The sequence below is a fragment of the Equus quagga genome, chromosome 12, assembly GCF_021613505.1.
Source record: "Equus quagga isolate Etosha38 chromosome 12, UCLA_HA_Equagga_1.0, whole genome shotgun sequence".
NCBI lineage: Eukaryota > Metazoa > Chordata > Mammalia > Perissodactyla > Equidae > Equus > Equus quagga.
In genome coordinates this window covers 73,018,147-73,040,734 of record NC_060278.1, presented here as the reverse complement: position 1 = coordinate 73,040,734, position 22,588 = coordinate 73,018,147, and the positions used below count along the sequence as shown (strand labels likewise).

Below are 22,588 nucleotides of genomic sequence, written 5' to 3'. Positions count from 1 at the left end.
CAGCTAATCTTCGACAAAGGAGCAGAGGGCCTACAATGGAGAAAAGAAAGTCTCTTCAACAAATGGTGCTGGGAAAACTGGACAGCCACATGCAAAAGATTGAAAATCGACCATTCTTTTTCACCACACACCAAAATAAACTCAAAATGGATCAAAGACCTAAAGATTAGGCCTGACACAATAAGTCTTTTGGAAGAGAATATAGGCAGTACACTCTTTGACATCAGTTTCAAAAGAATCTTTTCGGACACTGTAACTCCTCAGTTGAGGGAAACAATAGAAAGAATAAACAAATGGGACTTCATCAGACTAAAGAGCTTCTTCAAGGCAAGGGAAAACAGGATTGAAACAAAAAAACAGCTCACTAATTGGGAAAAAATATTTACAAGCCACTTATCCGACAAAGGGTTAATCTCCATAATATACAAAGAACTCACACTGCTTAACAACAAAAAAACAAACAACCCGATCAAAAAATGGGCAGAGGACATGAACAGACATTTCTCAAAAGAAGATATGAATATGGCCAATAGACACATGAAAAGATGTTCATCATCGCTAATCATCAGGGAAATGCAAATCAAAACTACACTAAGATATCACCTTACCCCCGTTAGATTGGCAAAAACATCCAAAACCAAGAACGACAAATGTTGGAGAGGTTGTGGAGAAAGAGGAACCCTCATACACTGTTGGTGGGAATGCAAACTGGTACAGCCACTATGGAAAACAGTATGGAGATTTCTCAAAAAGTTAAAAATAGAAATACCCTATGACCCAGCCATCCCATTACTGGGTATCTATCCTAAGAACCTGATATCAGATATCTCAAGAGTCCGTTGCACCCCTATGTTCATCGCAGCATTATTTACAATAGCCAAGATGTGGAACCAGCCTACATGCCCAGAAACTGATGATTGGATAAAGAAGATGTGGTATATATACACAATGGAATACTACTCAGCCATAAAAAAAGACGAAATTGGCCCATTCACAACAACGTGGATGGACCTCGAGGGCATTATGTTAAGCGAAATAAGTCAGTCAGAGAAAGACGAACTCTATATGACTCCACTCATAGGTGGAAATTAGTATATTGAGAAGGAGATCTGATCAGTGGTTACCAGGGAAAAGGGGGGGTGGGGGGAGGGTACGGAGGGGGAAGTGGTGTACCCACAACATGACTAACAAAAATGTACAACTGAAATCTCACAAGGTTGTAATCTATCATAACATTAATAAAAAAAATAATAATAATATTTTCACCAAAATAGTAGCCACTTATAAACAATTAAGTATGCTTTACTGAGATACATACTATTGTTTATGTTTTTAGCCAATTAATATTACATTAATAAAGACTGGAAAGTTTAAGAATTAATAGACTTTAACCAATAAATTTCAGCAGAGTTAGCCAAAACACATTTTTACTAGGCTCAAATGAAGTATCTTTCATTCATTAATACAGAACCACGGGGCATACTTAGACATCTAAGCCTCAATTATCTAAAAAGAGTTCCTAGGGAAACAAAATACTTTCCATTTTCATTCTGTAACTGCTCCTTAACGAGAGAAAATATTTTTTCTTTTTTGGCATTCTCTCTTTTCTCTCTACCTCAGGACATATTTACAGATGCACTGGCTGCTTTACAGACAAGCTAAAAGTTCTTGCTGTGGTTGATCAAAGTTGGAATGCCTGAGGAAATTACTCAACTTAGACAGCCTGGAATTATATCTAGCCAAATAGCTACAGTGCTCTACTTTTAACATGTGTTAAAGTAATATTTTAGCTATCCTGGATGTAAGTTGAGAGAACATTTGTCTGCATCACATTCTGTGCACACTTGAGTCAAATACAGTATGTTGAATACCTAGCTTTAGTATCTGTGACAGTTCATTTTTTTAACTATTCAATTACACAAAAGATAACATACTTGATGTTAAAAAAAAATCTCTCACACACAACAGCATATGTATTAGGAACTAAGACTTTTTATGATCTTCTTAAACCATCCAAGTTCTTCTGAAAAATGTCAGAATAAATGCAACAAATGTTGATATTTGTTCATTAGAGCATCTGTTGATCTGGCACACAATAATGTGCCAAAAAATAGAATGACATTTTTCTCTATTTTAATATTTTAATAAAATATTACTAAATATTTTAACAAAAAAGCAATGAACATCTGTACTCACCTCCTATTATTAATCTGCCTAATTTTCAAATAAAAATATAATATAATTAAGCAGAAAAATGACATCACAGCAGTTTATTTTCATGTTCCTTTTTAATTGAAAGCCACAGAATTGTAGTACAAAGAGTTACTTGTCAAACATAACACAAATCTCTAAAATAAAATATTGGCTTCAATAGACTTGCACATCTGAAATAGTTTTAAACTTTGTTTTGGTTGGATTCTTTATGATGTCCAGGAAGAGCTTAGCACACACGGTACCTGCAATTGTCTTTTCCCCATGAGCTACAATTGAAAAGACAAATGTGGCTGTTTCTCTACTAAAGCCAAATTTGGCATCCACTTATACTTCCCTTCAACCTAAATAATCACAGCATTTAACCATGCTGACAATAATATGGAAATATCACTCAAAAAGAACCTAACAGACCACAGGATTATAATAACTTAAACCTTCCTTCTATGAAAAGTGAAGTGAGGACATGGTCAGAACTAAGGGGGAGAGAGAGGTTTACTAACTTAGAAGTAGTAACTCATAACTATGATATATTTAATTAAAAAGACTCCAGCACACTAGAAAATGTTAACATCTGCACATATTCCAAGAGAGGAAAACATAAATGAGGTCCTCACTCTGAATTTTCTGAGAAATCTAATAAATGTTACAGTGCTGATACCCTATGTTATGGTATACGCATGTCTTGAACTGTCAGGAAATGTGTTACCATGCAGGAGGCTGGACCCTGCCTGAGAATGACTGCCAGGAAAAACTCCCTTGTAGTGGAAATGGCCAAAGCACTTTTGTCAACCAGGATGCCTAGGATTCAATTTTAAGCTGTTTGCTCTGCTATAGTGAGATGCAATCCTTCATTATTCTAACACTTAGGTAAAGCCTGCCACACACATAAAAATTAGATAACAGAGAGAATGAAGGAAAAAAAAACTGAAGTAATGTTTGTTCTGTTTTGAACAGGATTTAGGATACGATCTTGATGGGATTCCTAAAAATTATGTAACTTAAGTTTCTTCCTCATTCCTTTCCATAGTCTTAATAAAGGCCTGGGTCTGAGAGATGGAAAAAACTTAAAATCAAAAGGCAGTCTTTCAGATTGAACTACATGATATCAGCCTGTGATTTTGCTGAACACAGAAAAATCCTTAGCCTAGCTCCTTCATTACCAAAAGCAAAAAAACAAAAAACAGTAGACGTTAGGTTACAAAAATTGATGCCCCCAAATGATACAGATCCAAACATACACTCTCTCTCTCACACACACACACACACAATGATTAAATAATCACAACACTATAAACCCAAGGGCCAATGAACCTAATATCTCTATTAATATAGGACAGGAAGACATTTTACACTCAATCCAAAAGTCTAAAGTGCTTCCACATAACCAAAACACAGGATTACCACCAACTCCACCACACTACCAAATGTAGCTTTAAGTAGCTCAAAACTGAAGTCCAAAATGTAGTATATTCTCAGAGAGTTAACAACCCCCAGAGCAAAATAAGGGCTCACACATCAAGCCATATGCTCCTCAGGACTGCTAAGTCTGGTCTTGGACCATATCTTCTACCAGATTCAGCCAAGAATACATCTGATAAGGTCTACAGAGCTCATGAAGAAATGGCTAGAAAAGGGTGAAAAACTGTTCATGTTCCCATCAGTACAAAGTAAAACATAACAAGCTCTGTACTTAAGTGTCTCGAGTTGGCCAAAAACTAATACATGATTTTGAACCAGTGTAAAATTAATTTGGAGTGTAAGAATTGATTCAGTTTTCTTTTCATTCTAAAAAAATTAAAAGAAAAAAAAAAAAATCACTGCTTTTCCACCAAGCAGGTACTTTGTGCTAGAGAGCACGTTTAATCTCTAGGGTCTTAGAAAAAGAGCAGATGTACCTAATGTGTAAACACAAACAGTAAGTTACAAGTTGCCCCTTAGTACTAAAGGCAAGAATCAGCATCAGCACTCAAAAAAGTGTTTTTAAAAGAGCGTAACTTACTTTTACTGTCCCAGGCTAACTGGGTTCTGTCTGGTGCTTCTTTGTCTGCACATGGCCACCCACAGCCTGTCTTCTAATTAAATCAATGCTCTAGCAGCAGAACAAGCAAACAAGTTGCCTCCCATCTGCGTACAGCTCTTCAGGACACATTTCCCTTGGTCAGAAGGTGGCAATTCTTGGGAGAGGTGATTTTCTCTGCCTCTTCACAAGAAGAACATGGATACTTGGCTGGATGCAACTCCATGAAGTGTAACTGTGTGTGTACACCTCAAAAAATAAACAAAAAATGCAGAGAAACATAAAGACTCTATAAACAGCTGGAATACACAGAAATACTGAAGCACCACTGGAACAGTGCTAAACAGGCAAAACAGGGTCTTTGACTGAAATAATCAATGATACCAAGGTGAAAAAAAGGTAAAAAAAGCATCTAAAGTCAAAACTCAAATTTCACGCAATGAAAACATTTTAAGTACTACAAAGGGAAAAAGGTAAAACTCCTTGCTTCAAATACATAAAAAAGGACTTGCCCTCCATTACAGAGAATAGAAGATATTACCAATGGAAAAGAAAAATGAGACTTCCAAGGGTGGTAGATCTAAAATTACACTCATCAGTCACATTATGGTTAATGGGCACTTGTGTATACATGAGCTAAATGCATCAAGCAGTCTTTCCAATGTGTGGAAACTACGCGTGAAGAAAGAGGTGGAGGACGCAAGGAACCACTGAAATACTCAGCTACCCTCTGCTTATGAAAAGATGATTTCTGAAAAACAAAACGTGTAGAAAAATGGAGATGTTCATTTATTTAAATAATTTTTTAACCTCACAAATAAAGAGAAATGACTGTAAAGCAGATGATCCTACTTTTTTGCAATAAAAACAAAATAGTGAAGTCAGGTAGGGAGCAGGGTGTGGTTAAGCACCAATTCACAAAGAAATCCCACCAGTGAACTTGCTCTAGGTTTGGTGAGAGAAAAGTGTGTATATGAGCCCTTCGCAATGTTCCCTTCCATCCTAGGTATGCCCATATGCCAGAAGCAAGCCACATCGTCTCCATGACCCCTAAGTATTTCAAGGACTGGCAGGTCTCAGGTGCTCGCCCTCCCCCGAGGCACACAAGACAATTCCAGCCAAGGGATATAGCCAAGGGAAGGGGGTGTGGCAGCTGCACAGGGACCTGGGCTATGGTCCACCAATAACAAACTATTCAACAGTGATGACACTGGAGATCCCTGCTTTAAAGAAATGCAGGTAGAGCTGGCTCTGGGTATAAGAGGATGTAGAGATACACATAAATGTGTAACAATATTATATATAGTAATATAAATATATAATAATGCAAATACCTACTTTTTTTTCTCTCATACTCCAAACTATCAGTCATCTGGATAAGAAGTTACTTCTTAAAGGATTCTTCTAGAGTTTATAAGCAAGCATTATATTGGATTACAGAGATCCAAAGACAATGGACTGATTTTAGCAGTCATATAAAAATTTGTACCCAATATAATCTCCTCTTTAAATGCTAAAGCATTTGGACAATAAACTAGTTTGAACCATGTACTACCATCTTCTCTGATCACAGAGAGCCTTAAAAGATGAATCAAGTCAACAAAAGAACTACAGGATCCACTTAAACATAACCAAATTCCAACAAAACATTTTTAACAAAGGAGCCTGTGCAAGTTGCCTTTCACTACATGAAATTTAAAAGCTATACCTATCACTATTTTTAAAGCACAGTATTCTACCTACCAAAATAATAGTTTCCAAAATGAATTGACCAAAATGTCTCAAAAGCTACACCAGGATCTTCAAAATCTCAGTCAGATTCATTAATCTTCTCACACAAGACTACAAATAACCTCTCAAAAGTCTGTCATTCACATTTCACCTATTATTCCTTATTAGAACTTTTAAAACAAGGTCTTAGTAGTTTTTTAGAAAAATATGATGTGCAAAGGGAACTTTACTAAGTATTTTATGAATAGTTCATTTTCTATCAATCTATGAAAGACTTTCTACTTTAGCAGTGGCATCATTACTCATCCAGTCCATCATGACTATCTCCAATTTCCTCAAAGAAGAAATTCATATCAGAAGCTATACGATGTGAAACATGCAAAATTATGGTCCAGAACCTAAAATCCACTGTCACTATCTGAACCAAAACTATTTCAAAAGCAGTCATGAAAACAATTGTCTTCCACATGTATAGCCCCAGATATGAGGATCAAATTCTTTCACAATATTTATCTTCTCTACTAAGCGTGAAATCAGAGTTGTACTACCCAATGGATAGAAGTCACTTTCCCATCAGTTATAAGGATAATCTCCAAAAAGCTATAAATAAAAATGAAACGAGATCAAATCAATTTAAGAATAAATTATTAAAATATGATCTATAAATTGACCTTTCCATTCCCTTCCCCATATTTTGAAGACAAACAAAATTTGCTATGGAGCCATATCATTTTCATTTCCACACCGCAGGACACCCCTCACAGGGGAATCGCCAAGGGAAAAGCTCGCCAGTTTAATGAGCAGGAACTTACAAACTCACCTCCCTCCCTTATTTAAATGAAGGGAACACCCCCTTTGTGTCCAGAAGTGGTAGTCTTAGGATGACACCATTTGTCTGCAGCAGTAACCCAAAAAAGATGAAACTACACAAGGTAATTGGTTTCCAAGAAAAGCTCAAAAACGATGTGTCTAGTTGGCCTGCATAAGTGTGTGAGAGTGTGTGTGTGTGTGTGTGTTTAAATTTCTTTCTCTTTCACCTTGTTTCTTCCTCCTCTGTGGCGCTGAGTTGATATCAGTGTACTTTTCACCATTTGGGTAAGTGCAAATTTTCATATTTTTTAAAATACAAAGCTAAATATCCTTTGTAGCCAATAAGGACTATTAAGCCATTTCAGTCATTTCATCCACCATTAGTAAAGTGTTCAAGGAATTCAAACCAATTTTAGTATCTGCCTAAGTAGTACTGTAACAGGTAAGTTTAAAAAGTACAGTTTTTCTTAGTCAAAAAGCATATCCCAAAGTCAAAAAGAAAAGGTATGATGATTGTCCAGACCTATTCAATAATTAGGACAAGACTTAGCTCTACTGACCAAAACTAAAGATAAGTAGCTACTCTCAAACATAAACAGTATAAATCAGACTCTGTGGGACTTTTTAGCAGACTGAAAAGACTCGATATTGTTACCTGTATTTTTTTAAACACAGAAAACAACAGAGTCCAATTTTCTTATATCTTTCCACTGACCCAAACTATTACAATACTTCTTCAACTGAACTTTTTATTTGAAAACCTCACCCTGTTAGGTGGTGAATCACAATAACACAAGGTGACTAAAACCGCAGGGGGCAGTATAACCATGACGACCAACAATATTCTTAGGAAAATTTTTTCAGTTTAGTGTACCTTGGCCTTTAAACTACTAAAATATATTTCAATCAAACATTCCATATAAAAATAAAATTTTAATGATAATTAATTAAAATTCTTCCCCAAATTTAACAATTAAAGGGGGGAAGTACACTAAACTCACTCGGGCCAGGATCCTCCTACACTACCATTATCCACATAACATAGTTCAATCAAAGATACTAGAACAAGTTTGTTCAAAAAAGAACTTCATATCTACACTCTTAAAAAACACAGGTCATCAATCAAAATTATAAAGCTCACTATTCCAAAAGGTATTTTTAATCATTTTTAAGTATAAATATGTAAACTCTCTAAAAGTAAGATTGATTCATCACTGTGGGAAAATGTAAGGAAACAGTCAACATGATTATCAAAGTTATTCTAAGATGAAAAATTAAAAATTAAATTTTAACCTTTTTAAAGTTACTCTAAGATGAAAAGAAAAAGAAAAACAATTTTACTCAATTTTGTATTCATGGTTGCCATTATAGTCTATCCCTCAGCTACTCATTAACCTTCTTTCCCCAGACCCACACTGACTCCATGCACTAGTAAATCTCAGGACATTATCTTCTGCACAAAGGAGAGTAATTTCAATTAATAATTGAATTAAGTTGGATGAAGTTTTCCTTGGGTGCGTGCTTTGAGTAAAGGTAAGATTTGGTGGTAAGTACACCAACCTGCTTTCTTACGTCACTTTTCTCCTTTTATCCACAATATATAATTAACCTTTTCTTGACACTGTAAAACATGTCATTAATAATTACCATAAATATTCACCTCATATATATCATTTCCAAAGCACCTCATAATAGTAATAATCACTAACATTTAAGGAGTGTTTACCATGTGCCACACACTATTCTAAGTGATTGCCATAAGTTAACTCAGTTAATCTTCAGAACTTCAGAATTAAGTAGGAATTACTATCCGCATATTATAAATAGGAAAACTGAGTCAAGGAGAGGCTGTGAGGTACCCAGGGACACATGACTAATGATTGGTAGAGTTGGTATAAGATGTATCGGTCATGATAGGAGAGGACCACATATGCCAAGTCAGATGCCTCAGAACTGGTGTCCATCATATATGTTCACCTTCCTTGACTGCACTAGGACCAAGCTGAAGGCAGTGACAGGGGAGGTTAAAATCTACAAAGTATGAGAAAAAGTGTAGCTCCACAATTAAGTAGGGGAATGCAGAAAACACAGCTAGGACTTTTGGTAAACTCTTGGGCAATTTTCACAGGGAAAAGCAAGGCCTGGACTGACAGGGTAGGTGCACTGATAAGAGAGCCTAAACAAAAGGGCCACAATCCAGCCACCAAGGGAAGAGTTATTACTCTATCACCTCCTCCCTCAAACTCATCACTGTTTTATCTTCATGTCTTATTTGATGCCCCAAGTACTCTTCTCAACCAGAAAACTATTTGTTCCTTATAATCCTCTAAACTGACTGACACAAATCTATCTTCTCTAAGGTTGAGCAGCAGAAGTGAGTCTTCTGAAGGCTTCAATATCCCCAAAAGAAACGCATCCTCAAGGTTCCAGAATAAGAGAACTGAGAGATCCTTTGGAGTACAAAGAATTATGAATTTGAGAGCCTTCCCCACTGAATTCCTCAATGTCTGCAGTTACCTGGAGACCAGCCAACAATTACACTGCACAAGACATACTTCACAGAACATAGCCTCAGAATACATATTTAACTGTTAGCTTTGTGAAGAAACTGCCCCTTCCTCTTTAGACACTTCTAGACAGCAGAACTTTTTGTTTTCTAAACAACGGAACATATATTCCTTTTGGAGGGAGTTAAGAAATTTTCCTATTGAAAATACTGAGGGAATTTAAGTATCCAGTCACCAGTAACTTTTGTATTCATGAAATTCACAAAGTGGGAAAAGGGAGTTTAATGAATTTTTATATTACTTAGAGAAGTCTTCAATGAAAAAAGCCTAACAATATCACAGCATTCTTCATAACTTTGTCAATATTGTTAGGAAACATTGGTCATATAATTGATGGTTGACTAACTCAACAGTTTCGAGTCACTGAAGAATAATGAACATAAACTCTCAACTATTTTAAATAAAACATAAACAGAGAAAAGAAATACCTCAAGTTCCACCAGAGCTGCAGTCACTGCATCTGTTGCTAGAGCACCAGCCTGTAGCTTTTCAATTGCCTACAAAACCAAGGGGAGAGATTATTCATTGTAAAACTAAAACTTCTCAAACATACCCAGAAACTTTCCAAAGGCTTAAAGATGTGTGGGAGACACTTACAGTTAACAAAAACTGATCACTAGTTCCATTCCATACTTCAAGATATAAGCTACTTAGATTTAAAACAAGTAAGCGTTTATATTCAGAATAACTGATGATACAGCTCACTTACTATTATTCAAATTAAAACAATGAATAAAATCTAGCCACTAAATGCAAAGCAAGCGCAGGGAATTTAGTAAGTGAAAGGCCTTTATTCATCACAGGGCAATTCAAAATAGCCATAGAAATTATATGAATTCAGTTCGGTTCAAATATCCTGCCAATTCATATTTTAGACAGATAATTGAATCCCAGACTAAGCTAACAACGTCTTCTCCACTGTTACTATACTACAGAAAACAGTGACTCTCAGTCATAGAGGCATTTCAGAACCCTTAGATGGTCACATACACATGACAAAAGCATTTTTGATACTATAATGTATTTTATATTGAGATAAATCATATTCTTTTGTAATATAAACTACAGAGAATAAAGGTCTATAAAATCATCTTGCTTCTTGGGTATAAGTTAAGATAGGAAAGAGAGAGAAGGAAAACTGATTTCTAAATGAACTATTAAAGCTTCAGTTTAGTCAACAAAAAGAAAGCTCAAAAACTAAAAACTGTTTTCCTCATCAAACTTTTAAGAAGTTCATTCATTGTATAAATTGAGGATGCTGATTATACATTCCAAATGTACTAGGTTTCTAGGATTATCCTTCTATAAAAGTAAAACAGTATTTCTTTTCCATTTGATAATGAGATTTCACAGTTTGAAAATAAGATAAAAAATATAAAATAGCTTAGAAAACTTTTAGCTTTACTATAAATTTTTTAAAAACAATGACAAAATATTCTTATTCATTTATGGAATTTCATTCATAAGAAAAAGCTTAGATCTCTCATAAAGTATAATCTTTCTTTTAAATGGTATGTAAATATAAATGAAAAGAGCTGAGAGAGAACCATATTTACCTGATATACAATATCCAATATTTGCATAAAAAGTAATGGAAGGTTTGCCTACAAGAGTATATAGTCAAGATCAAAATAAAAACAAACAGTTTTTCTTCTGAGTCCATTCCTGCCTCCACATTAAGTATTCAACAATTTAGCAAAACCTCAAAAACCAAAGAGACGAAAGCACAACAAAAGTACAAGGGCAAAGCTAAACTCAGGGATGACAATGAATTTGCTGTGATACAAACTACGTGATGAAAAACAGAAGGAAAAAGTACAGGATAATCTCCCTAAAAAAGCACCCATTTTAATTTTTTATTTTTTTCTTCCCTTCATAGAAAGACACATTGGCTGCCTTTGAGCTGTTTTTCTCAACCCCTTCTATAGAGCTCAACACCTTCGCAAAGATTTTAAAATATATGATTATGTGCCCACAATTCCAAAAATACAGACTTTAGGGGCTGGCCTGTGGCGCAGTGATCAGGTTCACACACTCTGCTTCAGCAGCCCAGGGTTCACCAGCTCAGATTCCAGGCGTGGACCTATGCACCACTTATCAAGCCATGCTGTGGCAGGCGTCCCACATATAAAGTAGAGGAAGATGGGCATGGATGTTAGCTCAGGGCCAATCTTCCTCAGCAAAAAAGAGGCGGATTGGCAGCAGATGTTAGCTCAGGGCTACTCTTCCACAAAAAAAGAAAAAAAATACAGACTTTAATCTGGGAAAGGAAGGGAAAGATCTAACTAAGCATCATTTGGAGAATAAAAAACACAAAACAAAACAAAAAAAGACTTCACAAATAAAAGCAAAATAATTTTGTGGTCCAAAACAAAGACTGTCTTATAAGTCAAACCTCAAAATTTTGAATTTCAAGGTAAAGCTGCTTTACACCAAAAGTGAATAGTTATCCACATTCTCTTCATACCTTCTGACAAGCTCGTTTGCATACATGTTTATACTCCTTGGCTTTGGATTCAGAATGATAACCTGCACCTGTTGTGGAAAATACCAACCAATTGTTAGTTATCATTAAAATATCAGAGACCTTGCTTATATTACATAGATAGTTCATACAAACTGATGCTCTTCTAGTGACAATAAACTATTGTCCTAACTGTATGGAGTTCTAAAAATCTAATAGCTTCTTTCTCCATCATAAGCCTGTTTAATACCATGCCTTATCTCCTTTTTCGAAAGCTGTTTTCCTGCCAGAGGCACTAGAACAGCTCATGCCCCCAAAGAGGCTTGATCAAGGTCACCTCTCCTCTTGAAAACCTCTCTCCAAAGTCAGAAGCTTTTTTGGTCTGGAGTTGATAACCCTGGCAGTGTCAGGGACAGAGTCCCTTGAACTTCCTCTCTGTTGACCCTTTAGAAAGCCACTGCCATTTGGGAAATTACTGTGCAGAATCCAGAATTCTTAAGAGTAACTACAGAAAACTAGGTAGTTTCTAAATACTATTTGAAGTTGAGGGGCGTCCACCTGTCCACAACCGCCATCAATACCACCACTCTACCCAAACCGTTACATCTTCTCATCTCCTGGAATGTAGCTCAGAGTGTCTCTGAAACCTCAGTGATGGTATATTCAGGACTGACCATTAGAAATCCTGGTGGTCCTTGTCTCTTAACAAACATCCAGCAACTTCCTCAAGAGAAATGGATCTGAAATTTGTTTCCCTAAAAGGATTAATACTTGCTTAGTTAGAGATTTGAGAAGAATCTAAATAAAAAAGCAACCAAGACTAAAGCCCTTAAACTCTTGTGATGATTAGGCTTCTAATTAAAGTTCTTTAACAGAGTTCTGAACCACCTCCCAACCCACCACCAAGGCCCCATAGGGGTCCAACGTAATGAAGGTTAAGAACTACATCTCTGGGTCAGCCCAGTGGCACAGTGGTTAAGTGCACATGCTCCACTTCGGCGGCCTGGGATTTGCCAGTTCGGATCCCGGGTGCAGACCTGTGCCCTGCTTGGCAAACCATGCCATGGCAGGCATCCCGCATATAAAGTAGAGGAAGATAGGCACAGATGTTAACTCAGGGCCAGTCTTCCTCAGCAAAAGAGAAGGATTGGCAGCAGATGTTAGCTCAGAGCTGATCTTCCTCCAAGAAAAAAAAGAACTACGTCTCTAAGCTTCAGGGCTCCTCATGTAGGGCTGCAGATTCTGACACAAACTTAACCCACCTATCCTCAAGGCAGAGAAAGAACTGGCAAACGAAGCTATTGTTAAGAGACCCAAGAGAGCAGAAAAGATGTCCTAGAACAGGAATCCATAATATACCTAAATTCTAATCCTGTTTCTGAAGAAAACTCTGAAACTTCATAGAACCTGTACCAATATTTAATAGGCCTTTCTTCACGGTGTCTCTAATAGGTGATCCCAGGTCTGTCATCTTAGATCTTAAATTTCAAAGCGGGGGGGGGGGACAACGGACGGGACATGGCAATCTTTCAGCAATGTTTCCCAAAGCATAGGACACTATTGCCAAATAGATAACTTTAGCTTTCCAGATAACAGCATTAATAACATTAACATGTAAATCCTTCTGCTTGGAATAGAGAAAAAGTTTCCCCGTGGCTCCAGTATATCTTTAACATCTGGTTAACACTTGCTAATTCCCTTATCAAAGGAAAGGTAAGCTTAGGATCTAAGTCACTGACATGCAACAGGATCTAGCTAAAATTTAAATACATTGTTTTGTTTGCACTAAGTTATTTTTTCTCCATGGAAATGATACCAACATTTAACTTAAGTAAAGACAGGTTTCATCTTTAAAATGTTCAGGTAAAAAGGTGTTTAGTTTTTTAATATTAGGTAAACAGTATAGGTAGTATACAGATCTGGGAAAAATCAAGAACCTACTATTCAAATGAGTAAAATTTGGGCAAGTCTCCTCTAGTGCTAAAAAAATAAAAACAGCTTTAAAATCTCTATATTGGATGAGGAATTGAAATTTTGACCCTTTAATGAGCAAGATATATACTTCTGCATAATCACTTTATCTGACCTTCTAATCATTTAGAAGGGGGGTCACCCTTAATCCACGCAATTTCCTGCCATAACCCAGATTTCCTCCTATTACTGCTGACCCCCAGCACTAACTTTATGTAAGAGCCATTACCATCAAGTGTGTGTCTGAGAGAGGAGCAATACCACCATGCCAGTCATGAAAGCAATGCTTTCCAACTAATCAAAAGCTCTATATTGTTCCTGGTTACAAATTTCAGACCTTTCTTGTATAGTTCTGAAATATTCATTCCGAACAAAATAACTCACTAGGTACTATGAAAGGTGTACCATCAACATGGTATAGTAGAAAGAAGACTGAAGTCTCAAGGCAGGAGTTCTGGTCCCAGGTTTACTTCTAACTGGGTTATTTCTATAAATTTACCTCATTTCTTTGAAAAATAATTTGAAAGAACAGGAAATTGAACTTTATTTTTTTTTTAGATTCTTCTGGATTAGATTCTATATGACTTCTCAAGTTGTCCGAACTAGACGTAGCGAAAGGTTAATGAGCAGGCAGGACATTAGTTTGATAAGAAGATACAATTTCACTCCTTACCCCATATCAAAGTTAATCTTGCTCCCATCCTGCCTGACTGTGTGAGGAAACTTAAAAGCAGACCTAGCCATTCCTTCTTCCTTCACGGAGGTCACGCACTTTAGATTCTGAATGCAGGCAAGTAAAACGGACCAAAGGGAAAGAAAGGCTGCTGAGCAGATCTGGGCAGAGCTGCACTGCTCCGAAACCCAAGACCCTTCAATGATGAGGGACCCAGCGGTTGAACTTCACTGCATCTGTCCTCAAAGTCCTCTGAAGGAGAGAATACAGGCATCATGATACGTTGCCAAAAACACTACACTGGGACTTACGGGCCCACTAAGGGTTTCTCAACCTGGCTCTAGCACAAACTAGCCACATGGCTGAAGCCACTTAATCTCTCTGGTTCTAAGTTTCCTCATTTATAATACCAAGAAGGCAAACTAGATCTAAGGCTGTGTAATTATACGCTAAGATGGCCACAATCAAATATGGAGTCAACAAAACTTTTTCTGCAGCATTATTTTTAAAAACATAAACCGGAGTTTAAAAGATTACCTTGTCTGGTTTTAACACTATTTAAATATATCTATTATACTGGGTAAAAGTAAATAACACGGTAGAGGACTGAAGAAGGCATAGGAAAACTGCAACTGTAAGATCTTCCAAGCAGGGAGCAGGGGAGGCCCTCCCTACATCAAAGTCAATCTCTTTGGTTCCAACTCTTCTCCGGCAGCTTGCCTCCTCCAAATGCGAAATTCAATTCTCAGTGTACTTCACGGCAAGAAAAAAAAAAAATCAACATTATTTTCATTTTCTGACTCCCCCACATAGGGCTTACCTGCATGCACCAACACAAAGCCCCCTCGCTTCTCTTTATGGGACTGCTTTGTTTCCAACTCTTTGGTTGTTATTTTAATAGCCGAAACTTGAGATGATCTGGAAGGCAGCCCTTCTCCAGAATTCATCCCCTTCTCCATGGTCATTCTCCGAGATTACCATCTTCTATTGGGAAAAGTGCATACTTCCATCCAAAAGTAATTGCAGGAGAGGAATTATCCTAAAGGAAAACAGGCAAAGACGGTATGCATTTCTTTCCACTAATACACATATAACTTATACAAACCATGCAACGGTAGCTTTCAAAAAACATAATTTTAAAGTTATTTAACTGGGTAATACAAAGAATATAAAAAGGTTAGAATTTAAACTTCTCTGTCCACTAACAGTACTTGCTTTAAGCAATATAAACAAAAGAACTGTTGTAAAAAGACCTTGTGTGGAATCCAAAGATATTTTATCTTTGATTTTTATCAACATTGAAGAAAACCTCAATGTGACTTAAATATCACTTTCTACTCCCTCCAAACCAAATGCTAATAATCTCTGGGACATTCTAGAATCACAGGCAGTGCTGGCAATATCACCAAGCCTTGATATAAAGCCTAGATTGCAGCTTACTTTTTTTCCAGCTTTATTTAGGTATAATCAATATATAACACTATGTAAGTGTAAGTTATACAACGTGATGATTTGATACATGTTTATACTGCAAAATGGTCACCACAATAAGGTCAGTTAACACATCCATTACCTTATACGATTACAATTTTTTGTAAAATTATACATTGTGGCGAGAACATTAAGATCTACAGATTGCTGCTTAAAGAAATGAAGCAACATACCGATTCACACCTGCCTGTGAAGAACCCTTAAGAAAAACTGTTTAATGCCCCACAGCTCAATTGGAAAACACAAATGCTAACAAAATTATATGACTAAACCAAGAAATTAAAATAACACATGCAAATACTTGTTACTTTTCATGAAAGCATTATTTCTGAGATTCTCAACAGATAAATGAAATTTAATAAAATAAAATTTTATTAAAATTTAATAAAACAGATTACAAGCAACTTATATCACAAAGTTTCTAATTTTCCTTACAAGCTCACAAGCCTCTAGCAATCTTGGCTTAGTAAAAATAATGATGGCAGAAGACATTTCAGATCAGGGGAAAACGGATCTTTTAAAAATCAACACACACAGATTTAAAGAAAATTCAAGAGTCAGGCGGTTGAAACTACTTAAACACCTAGATTCACACTGTTAGGTAAAAATCTGTACCTTATTCTAAAGTGAGAAATGGGAAGGGGCACAAGTCTATCTTTTCCCAATATAAAACATAAACAGTAACATAAAGAGTAACTTAGCAGCCTAGTCCAGAAGAGCAGTGTTACTCAAAGTGTGGTCTGCAGACAGTGTTTGTTACCAGTCTGCAAGAAATTATTATTTTATTAATAGATTAATATAATACAATTAATATAACAATGTACATAGTTTTTGTAATTCTTTTCTATTTCCTCATGTTTTGTTTATAATTAATTTTTGAAACTATTTTCTGTTAAATCTAATAAAAATTTGAGTTCTTATTTTTATCTTTCACTCACAGTTCAATATTTAAGGGTTTTTGGGAGGCTTTTTTCTTTGTATTTTACAAAAGGAAAAGCCAACAATGGATTGAAAATTTTTTTAAATTGGCCCTTTACACCAGAGATGGTCTAAGAGGCAATGCAATATGGTATTTTAACTCTAATTCCTGGTTAAAAAGAGTCCATTCAATTTTTATTAAATAACATTTAAAGGACAAATAGTTTTAAATCAAAAATATATATATGCGGGGCCGGCTCCATGGCCTAGTGGTTAAGTTCGCACGCTCCACTGCGGCAGCCCAGGGTTCAGATCCTGGGCGCAGACAGGGCATCGCTCGTCAGGCCACGTTGAGGCAGCATCCCACATCCCACAACTAGAAGGACCTGCAACTAAGATATACAAATGTGTACGGGGGGTGGGGGTTGGGGAGATAAAGCAGAAAAAAAAAAAAAAAGATTGGCAACAGTTGTTAGCCCAGGTGCCAATCAAAAAAAAAAAAAAATATATATATATATATATATATACACTATTACATTAAAATGTTTACATATATCCATAAACGTAGAAAAACAATTTTTGAATACGAAAGAGTGCTGATGTTGATTAAATAACAGTGAATTAAAATGTCTGTTTTTGTTTTTGATTTGTGGTGGTGTCTCTCTTTCTAAGGATGGATTTTCTTCCAATGACTTCACAAAGATCTGCCTCAATACCTTTATTTGACTTTGGTTATTTCTCTGAGATAGGTTACTATTTATTCATGTGTCAGTTGACAAAGTGGAATTTAAATGATTAGCAGTTCATCTCCGGCCTATACAGGCCATGATGTCTGTCCCAGCCATGAAATGAGTTTGGGCCTACTAGCCCCATCAACATAGGTCGATTGAAAACTCAGGCTTTAGAAAATCAAGAGTTTCAGTTCAAATGAAAACACATCCAAGCAGTATGGATTATTAAACTTCAAGCTACTCGGACTCACTGTCATCGGATGCATTTTTTCATAAATAAGTAGAACATCTACATTTTATAATGAATAAAGTTTGATGTAATAGGCATTTTAATATATATAAGAGATTTAAAAACATTATTTCTGAAGCTTATCTAAATAAAATAAAATGTGGAAGATGAATTAATATGTTATTTCTTGAGCAATCTACCATTCCTCAGCAACTATCTGAAATATATTTATTCAGCAAACCATGTCATCTCAATAAACTCCTCCAAAAAGCTGGCCCCAAAGTTCTGCTGAACTGGGAAAGGAACGCAAGCAGACAGGCTATCCAATGTGCAACACTGGCTTCCAACTCTCCATGATTACTGGAATGTTTCTAATTCAATTACAAATGGAGCAACTTTTACTCCAACACCAGTTTCTGTTTAACTCAGAACCAATTAAAGGTCTAACTTACCTAATAAATAAAGAGTTCCAAGAAATGACTAAAAAAACTGCAAACAAAGGGCAAATGGGCAAATCCTAGTTTACAGAAAAATTATATAACCGTTTAAATGGATCAAAAGATACTAAACCCCACTCAAAAGAAAAATGCAAAATAAAACTACATTCAAATACCATTTTTTAATTTAGATTGGCAAAGATCAAAAAGTAAGACAACAGCATGTTTTGAGGGTATAGAGAAACAAGAGTTCTCATATATTTCTAGTAGCAGCAGAAATTAATACAACTCAACAAGGGCAACTTGGCAAAACTGATCAAAATTACAAATGCACACTGAAGGATTGTCTACAACAGGAAAGAAATGGACCAACAGTATGTCTTGATGGAAGTGGTTAAAAATAAAAGCAGCCACTGGAAAAAATGAAAACATTCTTGATATACAAATATGGAATAACTGATCTTGATGATATTTTGGTTAAGTATAAAAGGCATGATACAGAAATACATGCAGTACCATATTTTGAGGGAGGGGAGAAAAAAATAATACAGCTAATATATATGCAAAGTACAAATCTGGAAGAATATATCAAAAAATGGTATAACAGTGGTCAGCAGAAAAAGATTTGGACGAAGGATGGACAAAGGTGGGATGGAAACTTCACTGTTCGCCATTTTGTCCCTTTCGATTTTAAATAATCTGAACGTATTGCTTACCACAAAATTTCTAGTTATTTAAGGGAACACAAGATAACTAGCTAAGTCCAAGTACCAAAATAAAGTAACCCTATGAGATCCTACTTAAAAATTGCAGTATCAGGGGAAAAAAAACTACAGTATCAGAGGAAATGCCATATTCTGAAGCTTCTCAACACTCATTCCACCTAAGGAAGGAACAGACAAAAATATGGCCAATCAGCAATACTGGCCCAAAAGGTCTTTTTTGTTTTTGTTTTTCTGGATCTTGAACTTCTGGGGCTGTACAAACTACTGGCAATCCAAATTTAAAGAAAAAAAAGTTACAGTATTTGATCTCTATAGTTAAGACTAAGGAGTAAAAAATAAATCATGACCACAGATTAACATCAAATACCCCTGTGATATTTTCACCACAGTTTTAGTCATTATTACAAATCACTATTTAAAACTCATGAAACATACTTACATCAGTACATTGATCCACAAGAAAAACGTCTAACTCTTCATCTAAGCTTTGAGGTAACACTCAACTCAAAAGGTTTCCAATGAAAGGAGATGCATAAGCATGTCAGTTTTACACAACAGAAAACAATTGTATACATCATCTTTTATAACACCTTTATTTCTGAATAATATGCTTGAATATGGACATTTTGCAATTTCCTACTAGTGATGATGTTAAAATGCACTTCACTGGCAATTTGTCCATCCTCTGCAACAGCTGCTTGAAAAGTTAAACGTAAAGTTAGCATATGACCCAGCAATTCCACTCCTAGGAATACAGGACATACCTCAGAGATGTTGTGGGTTTGGTTCCAGACAACCACAATAAAGTTAATATCACAATAAAGTGAGTCACAGACATTTGTTGGTTTCCCAGTGCATATAATAGATAGATTTATACTATACTGTAGTCTATTAAGTGAGATAGCATTACGTCTAAAAACATGCACATACCTTATTTTTAAAAAACTTTATTGCTAAAAAATGCTAACTATCATCTGAGCCTTCAGTGAATTGTAATCCTTTTGCTGGTGAAAGATCTTATAAAAACATAGTATCTGCAAAGTGCAATAAAATGAGGTATGCCTGGATACCCAAGAGAACTGAGAATACGTCCACACAAAAACTTGTACATGAATGTCTACAGAAGAACTATTCACATGTCAAAAAGTAGAAACAATTCAAATATCCATAAACTCATGATTAAAGAAAATGTGGTACAGTAGCACCTTCTTATCCACAGAGGATATGTTCCAAGACCCCCAGTGGATGCCTGAAACCACAGACAGTTCTGAACTCTATATAGACTATGTTTTTTCCTATACATACATATTTGAAGTGCAACAGCAAAGCTTGCATGAATTTCTTTTTCCTTCTTCACAATTTCATGGATAGAAGAGGCCTTCTTTTTTTTTTTTTTGAGGAAGATTGGCCCTGAGCTAACATCCATGCCCATCTTCTTCTGCTTTATATGTGGGACACCTACCACTGCAAGACTTGCCAAGTAGTGCCATGTCTGCACCCGAGATCCAAACCGGAGAACCCCAGGCCGCCAAAGCAGAACATGCGCACTTAACCGCTGCGCTACCAGGCTGGCCCCAGAAGAGTCCTTCTTACCATAGATCTCAGCAACCTCAGCACACGATTTTTTTTCTCTAAGTCAAGAATTTTCATCTTTTCACTTAAAGGAAACACTTTACAGCTTCTCTTTGGCAAATCCAGCATCACTTTGCCAGCATCACTACTCTTGCACTTTGGGGCCATTATTAAGTAAAATAAGGGTTCTTGAACACAAGCACTGTGATACCGTGACAGTCAATCTGATAACCGAGGTGGTTACTAAGTGACTAACAGGAGGGTAGTATATACAGCGTGGATATGCAGGACAAATGGATGATTCATGACCCAGGCGGGACGGAGAGGGATGGCGTGAGATTTCATCGCGGTACTCAGCACAGCACACAATTTAAAACCTAAGAGTTGCTTATTTCTGGAATTTTCTATTTAATGTTTTTGAACCCCGCAGTTGACTGAGGCTAAAAGAAACTGCAAAAAGTGAAACTGTAGACAACAGGGGACTACTGTATATTTATACAATGCAATATTATTTAGCCATAAAAAGGAATGAAGTACTGATACATACTATGGCATGAATGAACCTTAAACACAATGAAAGAAGTCAGACTCAAAAGGCCACATATTGTATGTTTCTATTTATATGAAATGTCCAGAGCAGGCAAATCTAAAGAAGCAGAAAGTCTATCAGTGGTTGCCTAGGACCAGAAGGATGGAGGGGAAACGGGGAGTGACTGCCAATGGAGTAGGGTTTCCTTGGGGAACAATAAAAATGTTCTAAAATTAATTGTGGTGATAGTTGCACAATTCTGAATATACTAAATACCATTGAATTATACATCTAAAGTGGGTAAATTATATGATAAATGAATTATATCTTAATAAAGTTGTTTAGGGGAAAAAAAAACTTCTGGCTTCCCATAAACTGTATCTTTACCCATAAAATGTATCTTTTCCAAGTCAACAAGTTTCTTAATTTCTGCTTGCAACCTTTGATTCTCCAGATCCCCTGCTCTCCTTCACAAGCATGCTAATCTACTCTCCTAGCTCTTCATGGCCCCTCTGACCCCTCCCAACTTTGTCCTCTGCCATGACTCCCAGAAAGCCTGTCCATGGACCTATTCTCAAATTTCTCCTTGAGCAATTTCATCCACTGCCAACCTTTCAAAACTATCCTTTCAATAACTCAGATGATTCCTAACTCTTTATCTTCTGCCTCTCAAGCTCTAGCTGCAAGTCTCCTGGACAGCTCAACCCGGATCCTCCTCACTCTTAGCCTACCCAAAACAGTCATCTGTCCCCAGAGACAATGGTTCATTCAACACTACTCCTTATTTTTCTCAATAGCACCATCCCTTTCTAAGTCAACTTGAAGTCATTTTGGACTACATCCAGTTTCCAAATCCTACAGGTTTGTCCCTCAAGCATTTAATTTCCTTTTCCCTACTGCCTTGACCCTTGTTCAGCTCACACACCTCTTAGCATAAATGTTACAAAAAGCATTTTAACTTTTCTCCCCAAATCCAGGCCACCTTAAAACAACCATCTACAACAGGCAGCTAAAATAAATCTCATAAAGGACAACTCCAATGAAGACAAATAGCATGCCAAAAGACATGAGCAGACAATATATCAAAGAGGAAATATAAATGGGATATCCAATTTATTTATTTATTTATTTATTTATTTTGGTGAGGAAGATTCATCCTGAGCTAACATCTATAGCCAATCTTCTTTTTTTTGCTTGAGGAAGATTAGCCCTGAGCTAACATGTGTGCCAGTCTTCCTCTATTTTGTATGTGGGATGCCACCACAGCATGGCTGACGAGTGGTGTAGGTTCTATGCCCAGGATCTGAACCTGCGAACCCTGACTGCCAAAGTGGAGCACACCAAACTTAACCGTTAACCATGGGGCTGGCCCTCTGGATATCTAACTTTAAGGAAAGAATATTCAAAGGAATACAAACAGAAATGAAATCATTCTAACTAGCACTGTACTGTCACCATAAACTGACACAACCATTTTGAAAAGAAATTTGTTACTAAGCATCAAGAGCC

General features: G+C 36.4%; 1 protein-coding gene across 9 annotated transcripts in view; it reads right to left on the bottom strand.

Moving 5' to 3' along the window:
- Positions 1-22,588, bottom strand: part of TASP1 (taspase 1) — a 249,810-nt gene that overhangs the window by 223,796 nt on the left and 3,426 nt on the right. For 2 of the 9 annotated variants that reach the window (XM_046679120.1, XM_046679121.1), the window contains exons 2-4: positions 15,268-15,486; positions 11,807-11,874; positions 9,768-9,836 (exon numbers count right to left, since the gene is read on the bottom strand). In XM_046679120.1, the coding sequence (XP_046535076.1) occupies positions 9,768-9,836; positions 11,807-11,874; positions 15,268-15,412 (282 nt within the window). In that variant the 5' untranslated portion in view covers positions 15,413-15,486. Of the gene's footprint in view, positions 1-4,213; positions 4,481-9,767; positions 9,837-11,806; positions 11,875-15,267; positions 16,839-19,417; positions 20,261-22,588 lie in introns of those variants that run through there. The other 7 variants (XM_046679122.1, XR_006891126.1, XM_046679124.1 and 4 more) reach the window with 7 other exon arrangements.